General features: G+C 44.3%; 1 protein-coding gene across 1 annotated transcript; it reads right to left on the minus strand.

Annotated features, from left to right (window-relative positions):
• Positions 1–8,125: 8,125 nt before the first annotated feature.
• Positions 8,126–9,608, minus strand: LOC147620375 (protein TIFY 10a-like). The gene is made up of 4 exons (XM_086825391.1): positions 9,492–9,608; positions 9,152–9,383; positions 8,954–9,011; positions 8,126–8,799 (listed from the first exon to the last, which is right to left on the minus strand). Exons 1-4 carry the CDS (start codon positions 9,603–9,605, stop codon positions 8,718–8,720), a joined length of 486 nt encoding a protein of 161 aa, XP_086681517.1. The 5' UTR covers positions 9,606–9,608; the 3' UTR covers positions 8,126–8,717.
• Positions 9,609–9,989: the final 381 nt, after the last annotated feature.

A 9,989-nucleotide genomic window follows, 5' to 3' on the forward strand; every position in this document is an offset into this window, starting at 1 on the left:
TCTAGCACCCGACCAGAACGTAGATGCATGTGACGTGGGTACCCTACGTGCGTTGGTAACTACCCTTGAAACTCACACAAGTGGTTTCTTAGGTGTTTCGCACCCCGTTTTTACTTGTTTTTGTGTTGTTTTTAACCCGTTTTTAACCCCCTTACTTACGGTCGAACTTGGACTAGGGCATGTGATAGCTCGAAACGAGCGTATCGTTTAAAGGGTCCTAGTGTGCTTTACAGCACCGTGTTCGCCTATCTAGAGCTCCTGTAGTTCTCAAAATAGTCCGTTTCCTTTGGGGCGAAGGGGCAAAAGCCTATTTGCTTGTGGAGGAAAGGGTGAGGGCTTTATCCCACATGCTCACTTTACTCCTTGGGGAGTGGGCTACATATAGGGCACGACTTCCCATAAGCTCTCACTTGAGAGAAAGCTATGGAGGCTCACTCTCCTATATATATATATCAAAAGACCGAGACCGAGGCCGGGGCCGGGGCCGGGGTCGTGGGTCGTGGGTCGATTGGGGTTCTTTCTTTTCAAAAATTTTTTTCTCCAATTAGAAAAGCTTTCCTCTCCACACGTTTGGTTCTTTCTTTGAAAATAAAATTTAATTTTTTCTTTTTTATTTTTTTTATTTTTTAATTTTTTTTTGTTTTTTTTTGTGAGATAAGTTTTCTACGGTTTCCTTAGGGTTTAGTCTTGGCCGCGGCGCAGTTCGCACACACAGTACAGATCTGGGGATTCAGAAATCCCTCTCACTCGTCGCAGAAACCAGATAACAGAATGCACGCCCACACGCGGAGCGAAAAAATAACAGAAGAAACAGAAATGCAGCAGACAAATTGCAGAAACACCGTAACAAAAAACACACAGTCGCTTTCCTACAGTGTAGATTAAACTTCACGCAGTAGCCGAGCTGCAAACTGGAGCTTGGTGCAGGGCAACTCCCCGGCAGCGGCGCCAAAAATGTGCGCTTTTGCCGCACAGGTCGTAGCTGGGGACTTGCCAGACACCGTATTGCGAGCCACGAATGGCTACAAGCATACAACCAGGGAAGGAAGCTCAAAACAGAATGCAAAAGGTGTGTCACTCACCGCTTAACTGCTGCCTTGAAGGATTCCCGCGTCGCAGTCGTGAAGGAGGAGCCGCCGTCGCCGCTCTACCGCCTCTCCGCCGCCGCGCCGTGCCGCTACACAGTGCTCGATCGCTCTCTCACTCTCTCTCTCTCTCTCTCTCACACACACGCAGGAGAAGGAAACCAAAGAGATAAGGCAAGAGCACTCTTGTATTCACAACACATGAGAATGAGGATTTTAGGGTTACATTTGACTCATATAGGTGACTTGGCCGTTCACACTTGGGCGCCCATACATGGCCGGCCGACCCTAACCCTTATCCTACTGATATCCAAGGTGCGCCTCTCATCGGCGATCACCCAATCCCTTTATCCTTAACATATGGTGCCGACAAGCCCGGCCCATGACTCAGAATATTTAAATTAATGACGTAAAACATAGTGCGTCCGCCATGGGTTAACAATAGCTATGTGGGCATATTCTTCTCTGTCATCAATGCTCGTGCTGTCTCTACAATGTGCTTGTTTTTTCACTCAGCAACTCCATTTTGTTTGCGGAGTGTTACAACTACATGTAAATTGTCTCTAAATTCCATTCTTTCACAAAATTAGAGAACTCATTGGAGAAGTATTCTCCCCCTCCATCTGGCCTTAGGCACTTTACATGCTTTCCTACCTGCTTTCAGCCATTACTATGAAATGCTAAAAATGACTTCATGAAATACACCCACACTTTCGTCATATGGTCATCAATGAATGTTATATATATAGTACCTGCAACCACCTAGAAATAGTTTTTGTAGGAACCCATCATCTGAATGCACCACATCTATTACATTCCTGCTATTATTTCTATCATGTGAAAACACATGCTTTGTTTGCTTCCCAAATTGACATGCTTCACATACTTTCTGCATGCCATCAGCTTTAAACTTAGGTAGCCCTGTCCGATTTCTTTAGTCTACATAGACTTCATTCTTTACACATTTACATGCCCCAATTCTCTTATGCCAAATGTCTGTATCGGCAACAATTCTTGAACCCTATGCAAACATTGCAGCTTTCACTTCAGGCACATTTACATCTAGTGTAAACATTCTGCCCACTCTATTGCCTTTTGTAACCAACCTGCACTTGTCTTTAAAGTCTTGACATAACAACCATTAGGGTTAAAGCGGACTTGCAATCCTTCCACAATCATATGGCCAACTAAAACCAGATTCTTTGTAATGTTTGGAACATGAATTACATCTCCAAAGGTACTTCACCTTACCATCCTCCATAGACAATGGAAAATCTTGAACAAGGACAATTAGATGAGCAGTGTCATCCCCTGTTTTCAACAAAACTTGGTCTTTCAAGACTCTTCATTTCCTTGAACCACTCACCCCCATGACTTGTCATGTTATTCGAAGCACCTAAATCAATATACCATACATCATCCTTTCATGCTGCTACATTATTTCCAAACACAACATTAACTACATGTTGCATAACAAACAACCTCTCATTATCCTCATTATTTCTGCTAGAGAACGCATAGTTATTTTGCTGCACTTTTTCATTTTGCATGTCATTCTGCTTCTTATAGCAATCTTCGTGCACATGTCCAAGCTTACCATAGTAAAAACAACCTCGTGTATCATTATACTGCCTTTGCCAATTACCATGACCTCTTTGACTCCCCCTGCCTCTAAACTAATCTCTTTCACTTATGTGTTATTGTTGTGAATCCTGGGACTGTTGTTGCTGCTGCTGACCATAATTTTGATTACTTGTTCGGCCACCCACATTTCCACGACCTCTACCCTGTCCTCTACTTGAACTTGTGTAGGAGGCCTGCTGCTCTGAATTGTTTTTGTTTTATGAAAACTAGTCTTCACCCAAACTCTTTTCTTCAATGATTAACATTGACACCAAATCTATAAAGTTGGGAATGTTCTCCTAAGTCTGAATAGATGTCTTGAATGCCTTGCATTGTGGCCCAAATTGTGGCCCAAGACTACGTTAACACACTTCCACCTTATCATCATCATACAGAAACACCAATAGATGCAAGGGATTCCATAATGCCCTTGATCTTCAGGGCATGATCATTCACAGACATGTTTATCTTCTCCATAGTATGAAGCTCATTCTTTAACTAAATCTTTTTTGCCTTGGTGTTTGTTTCATACAGCTTCACCAAGGTGTCCCATGCCTCCTTGGGTGACTTGGCATCCTGTATATGCCTAATCATAGTATCATGTATGTTAATAGAAAGCTAATACATGACTTTCCTTGCTCCTTGATTCCAATCCTTATATTCTTTTACATCTGCAACAGTTGGATTAATCTCTGGTATCTCTAGTGGCATCCTCTTGTTCACCTTCAATGTAGTCCCAATAGCCTTTTTCCATCAGGAAATTTGTTAATCTAAATCTCCAAGCATGGAAGTTGTTCTTGTCAAGCCTCTCTGCAACAATCTGGTTAATTTCATCATTTGACATCTTGTTTGCAACACAGACTCACCATAAATAGCACTCATGTTTGACCTACACAAGCTGCTGTATTCTCGGCACAGTGCTATTATGGTACACCCAAACTGTCACAACCAGTGACCTCAACTTGCATACATACACCCAATAGAACTTGTAACACACAATGTATGCACAACCAGTCTCTGAAAGGACAGTATAGTTGCCCTGCAGCTCCACTCCCACAAAGAAATTTCCTCAATCGGAGTTCATCTGCCCCGGTGCCTCCCGAATAGCTCTCCCGACAAGGGTGTAGTAGCCAACACAAAGGGGGAAGAGTAGGTGCAGCTCTTACTCTCTTACCGCTTCCTATTCTTCTCTTTCTTGCCGCTCAACTCCTTAGCATCAACTAGGCTCTGATACCATGAAAAGATGCAAGGAGGAAGAGAGCTTGAGCTCTTACAAGCACACACACTGACACAAACCCTAGAAGAGAGCTTGAGCTCTTACAACAAGCACACACACACTCACACAAACCCTAGAAGAGAACACACAAGATGAGAGGCTAAAAATTGATCTTCTTCTTCTTTAACAAAAGAGGTCTACTAAAGAGATAAAGTGACTAACACACGTACTAGAGTACATACAAGTGGTCCATAATGTGAACACGCTAAAGTGGTGTGGGGGGTAGGTGTGGGACTAGTCAGTGTAGTCCAACTCTAGAATATCTGGCAAAGATATGTCGGTGCCAGCTACCAAACCTACCAGTGATGTAAACGTCGACCAGTCACACAGGCGCCTGATGAGTGTCAGCTCATGTTGATCTTGACATCTCAACAAAAGTTGGGACTAGTGATAGACAGGATGATAAAGAGGAGAAGGGGAATGGGAAGATGGTCATAGAGGGAGGGGAATCCGAGGAACAAGGGAAAATCCCTAGAAGGTTTAGGTCCATGTTTTTATTCCAATCCATTTAGTCCACTAGGAGGAGATGATAGAGTGAAATGTCTTCCATGGGGAGATTTACCTTGCAAGTTGAAACAACATCCAAAGAGCAGCGAGGAGGGGGGGGAGCAAAGGGAAAGATTGGCTGGGGAAGAGGAAGCTGAAGTGGAGATGGTTCCGGCCACTTCCCTAGAATGATTAGGAAAAGTGAAGTAATGGGTGCACTTGGAATGTTAAGGGATTAAGAGACACGAAGAAGAACTGAGTCTTTTGGTGGTTTTAGTGAAGGCTTGGGGGTTGTCAATAATCATGGCAATTCACGAACATAATCTATTTGGTATGAAGTGTTGGAGAAAGGAAAATTTTAGAGATTAGATGGTTTTGTATGCGGGAGTGAATCTAGGCTTTAGTGGGTTTTTGACCTAAGGACTTAAAACCTAGTATTATTGCTAATCACCCCAATGGTAGAATCTTAGTTGTGGGGGTTCAAGCAGATGAAGAGAAGGTATGTATAATCAATATATATGGAGCTCATAGTCATAAGATTAGAGGGGAGATGTGCGATTGGATTTCTAGGTTGGATATTTATTCCCCATGTATCATTAATGGGGGACTTCAATATGGTAGCTCAGAAGCATGTTGATAGATGTGAGGACAGAATTAGGTGGACGGGAAAAAAACTACTATGGACGGGATGGATGCACGGATGAAATTTGTCAGAATGGTGAATATCTATTAGGAAGATTTCTCTGTGGTGTGGTTGAGTTTGGATTAGCTGCTTACCAAGGCGTGGATAAGCAGCTTTTATATACAACAAGTAGATATGCTCCAATGCGTAATGGCCACCGGCCCATTAGTAGCCAAAAGAAACAACACATGCCTAAAGAAACACATAAGACCATATTAGAGGATTTGGAAAAATCCCATTACTTTGGGAATTTTCTTCTCAATCTGCTTTTTGGTGTATCTTGAGTACACCAACTCGAACGTTGTCGGAGAATGTGGATTTAGAGCCTACTCTTCAAGATCTTTCCAACGATATGTCACATGAGGGGGTTTTGACAAAATCTTAAAAGGGTTTACCATGCTCCCCATTTTTTGATCCTACAAAATGGAAATTGGGATTTTCCCAAACTCCCTAATAAGGTCTTACATGCTTAAGCCTTAGGCTTGTGCCTTGTCCCCTTGGTTTCAGGCTGGAAGGAGTCTAGCCAATGAAACTTTACGTTGGTGATGCATTGAGAGGGCCCCGACGGAGGCAATTTCTCCACATGCATTGCAATTTGCTTATGTAACGTGTCTTTGTTTTATTGAACATGCACCCCATTATTAATTATTCCAATTTCCACTCCCCCCCCAAAAAAAAACTAGAGAGTTTGAAATTAAGAATATTTTTTAACAAAACCAATGGGTGGTTGCAAGGTGAGGGTCCTTACTTTCATTCACTCTCTCTAAACTGGGACATCGATGCAATGAGAAAGACTCTTGGGCGAAGTATCTCGATCGAGATATTGCCACCCATCAATAAAAACATGACACGTCCCTCCTGAGCCAAAAGCCCCATATCTTGATCGAGATATCAACAACCGCCATGCCAGTAGGCTCGAGAGGCAAGTCACCATCCACGTCACAAATACATGTCACCGCCACCTCGCTCTATCTCGATTGAGATATGTAGACCACGTCAATGCCCACGCGCGGAGTGGATCCCCCTTGACTTTCCCACTCGGATGTACATTCAGCATATTCATAAATGCTGTCTCCACCGTCCACGTATCTCAAATGGGATACGGACCTGTTTGAATCCTGCGACCATGTAACTATTTTAAAGACTATATGTTTGTGTATTCAGGGGCAATCAAGCAATCAATAATTGCAATAATTTAGCAGTCTGTGTTAGTGACGCATTAATCATGTCGCACTGTGTATAATCAGCTCTATATTCATTTATCAGTAACAACTGCCTTTTTAATTGATGCTGTATACTAAGAGAGTAATCATTCCCATATTATTGTAGTAGTGTTTAAGTGCGTAATACACTTGGAGACCACCACGATGTGCTCTTGATGATGCGGTTGCATGCGCATGCATTCACAGGGACCTCCTGATTTGGTGGTTCCTACTACTGGGCAGCCGCGGCGTCATCATACAGAGGATGATGTCGATGATGCGACGGATAATTCTTGTTCTTTTTCTTCGCAGTTGCCAGGGTGGGATGCAACTCCTAGCGGCAATCCCCCGGCTACGCAGCCATTCCTGTCCCCCTCCGCGTGTTCCGTGGGCGTAGAGGTAGTCGCTAACTCCCTCGAGTTTACCAACTGCAGCAGTTCAATAGCTGTTCTCAGGACCAACACAGCCACCAGTGGTAGTTTCCCCAGCATAGCAGATGGCCCAGCCGCATGGACAGATTAAGTATGCAAAGTTTCATGGGAAATCTTTTGAGGATCCGGATGCTCACATCTAGCAGTTTGAGAAGACATACAATCTTAATGTGCCACCCCCACTAGATCAATTACGTATGGAATCCATGTTCGAGTCCACTCTGAGTGGGAAGGCTTCCCAATGGTTGGTGGAATACCCCGTGTATCATTTTTAGACTTTTGATGCAATGAGGACGACGTTCTTACGGCGCTTTTGCGTGGAAAAGACCGTCGCCCAAAATTTGGAAAACTACGTGTGCTTAAGCAGGGCAAGTGCATAGTGGAGGAGTATGCAGCTCGGTTTCAGGTCATGTTGCAGCAAGTTTCTCAAAATCAACATCCAGCACAGGAGGTGCTGAATGACTATTTTCTTAAGGGCTTGTCTAAGGATCTCCGTACAGCCTTAGCGACTATGGATAAGGTGGTGACGGCGCTACCAGATGTGATTTCAAGGGCAATCTTGGCCAAAGAATCCTTGGAGGACGAAATCACACCCCAGCAGCATCCAAAAATCCAAAAAGAAGTCAAGGCAAAGCTCATCTCATGTGAAGAAGCACAATACCTCTGAAGATTCGGATGAGGAGAGTCCAGATGAGGATTCTTCTGACAGTGGTAGTAGCGAAGATTCGGATGCCGAACCCGTGAAACCGACCATGGAGACCCACAAGGGCGGGAAGGTCAGCATGGCGGTGTCAGGGGAATCCTAAGTCGTTGAAAGAGGTCTGGTGCTCGACGCGCCGCAATCCGGGTCATCCTGCTATGGAGTGTGCACTAAATAAGAAATGGTGTGCCATCTGTACTTCTAATTCTCATAATACCAGTGATTGCTATTATAATAGGATGGGCTAACGAGCTAGAAGCCCCATTCAATGGAAGGATAAAGAGGAAAACGATCCTGCAGTGGCATTTACTCAAACAACGGGAGGTTCGGATAATTTCTATGGCTACTCTATTGGAGGCCGGGGTCGAGGAGGAGGCTGTGGTCGTGGGTCAGGGTGGTTGAGGAAGCAATCGACCACGCATTTGTTTGTTCTACATTGAGAAAGGGCATTGGTGATCGGAGTGCCCAGAGCTTGGGGGGTTCACCTAAAAATATGTAAGTATAGCACGTGAGTTCAAATGAGGGGTTTTTTAATTTAAAAATTTAAGGTAAATTTATAGAAATGCATTTACAAAAGGGGTTTCTTAATCGATTTTGAAAAAAAACATGTTAGTCCAAATTAAGAAAAGGGGTCATTTAATTCATAAAAATCTCACAGGTAAGGGGCTTTTTAAATACCCCTTGAACGCACATGATACATAGGGTTTCTTATTAGTAGTGCACCCCTCGAGGCAACAACAGTATAGAGGGTTCAACAATCCTAGAAGATACAAGGAGGTTGGTGGTGTAGAGATTGGTACAAGATCTTCGGTTGAAGGCCATAAGAGCATCGCAGAAGAAGCCCCAGGCTCCCCACCACCATCTTCTTAACTCCCACACTTGATAGCTAATTGACACAAATGAATAAGTGTGTACAAAAGAATTGCTCATGGTGGTTAAGCCCCTCCATGGTTGAGGACTCGATGAGTACCCCAAGAAAAACATTGTAGCGCTGCAAAATTTAAATTTGGCACATGCCTCAAAATCCCTCTCGATTTTCAAAGGAGGCACACAGCTGAAGCCTGAGCTTACTATACACTTTTTTTCAAAGCCACGCGTTTGTTTTGGAGTTCCCTTCAACGGTCCCGATACGACGGGACTCGGGAGCCTTTAAATCATGGACCTTGAAGGTTGGCCTTTTGTCAAGCGAATCACTTCAGGCCACGTGTAGGTCTTCGGTGGCGACTCCTCATTCAGAAGAGATTGATCTTCTTGCAGCAGGGGGGGCTACATGAAACTTCGACTGTTGATGATTCTTTGAGTTTTGCATCGACTCTGCAAAATCAATCAGAACCTCACATGAATCACTAATGCTCTTCCAACCCCAAAAAAAGAAAAAAAAACCCCAAACCGACTCCGGCCGAAGTACACAATATGGGAGCAAAATCAGGATCAGACGGGCGTATTAATGGATTGGATTTGATTATACCTGTCTTTTCGCTTCTCCAGAAAGCGGGCAAGCGATGCCTTCCTCGCGAATGGAAGTTCTGCAAACAGTATTACGCACGGAAAGGTCAGAAGGCAGCCAACAACACACACACACACACACACAGTACACAGAGGGAGAGAGGGAGAGAGAGAGAGAGAGGCGAAGAGATCAGAGAGTAGTCATGTCAAGCATGCATACCAGCTTGGGATCGCTTGATTACAGGCTGCTGCAGCCGCTGCTTTCTTTCTACTTGTGTGATCGTGTATGGAGGAGGTGCGGAGGACACCTCACCGACATTGTTAGCTGTACTACTGGGCTCTGTGTCGATCATCGCCTGCGACGCGGGCTTAGTCGACGAGCTGGGTCTATCATCGCAACCACTTCTAGTGCTGTTGTTGCCATTCGAGAGAAGCAGCATGATAGCATTTGCCTGCAGGTGAGCGCTCTCATGTTAGCCTAAACTAGTAGGCACATTAAGAACAATGCGCCGTCCATTCTACTAATTAATGACGTGTGTTATAAAAATATGATTGATTACCTTGTCGGCCGGCACATTCTCGTATACGTTCACCTTGCCCGAGTAGAAGATTGTAAGCTGGCCTATGCCGCCCATCGACAGATGACGTAGGGTTTCTCCAGCTCCTCCGGCCATGTGTTTGGATTAGCTGCCTACTGCCAAGGCGTGGATAGCAGCTTTTTTTATACAACAAGTAATGGCCACCGGCCCACCACTAACCAAAAGCAACAGCACATGCCTACCGAAACACGTTCTTAAGCCTTTGTCTACAGGGTTGCAAGAATGCAAGTGAAGCTAGCTGACAAATATAACTACATGGATACACACAAAGTATATCGCCTACACAGAGCTGAAGAGGATGATTGGGTGAATATGCTCCATTGGTATTTCAACTACTACCTCCCAAAGCATGGAAAAAGGTGGTGAACCCGTATCTCTTGACACAGATTCTAATCCACGCTGTCGGGTTCCACTTTGAGAAGCTCAACTTGTAGAACCCGAGGTGGTCCCCATGGAACA

The sequence above is a fragment of the Cibotium barometz genome, chromosome 31, assembly GCF_041138505.1.
Source record: "Cibotium barometz isolate CiBa-2024 chromosome 31, ASM4113850v1, whole genome shotgun sequence".
Taxonomy (NCBI): Eukaryota; Viridiplantae; Streptophyta; class Polypodiopsida; order Cyatheales; family Cibotiaceae; genus Cibotium; species Cibotium barometz.

Coding starts and splice junctions, on each gene's coding strand:
- LOC147620375 (XM_086825391.1), bottom strand. CDS start 9,605: ATGGCCGGAGGAGCTGGAGAAACCCTACGTCATCTGTCGATGGGCGGC. Junction 9,384..9,491: donor AGAATGTGCCGGCCGACAAG/GTAATCAATCAT, acceptor GCTCACCTGCAG/GCAAATGCTATCATGCTGCT. Junction 8,800..8,953: donor CTGGAGAAGCGAAAAGACAG/GTATAATCAAAT, acceptor TTGATTTTGCAG/AGTCGATGCAAAACTCAAAG.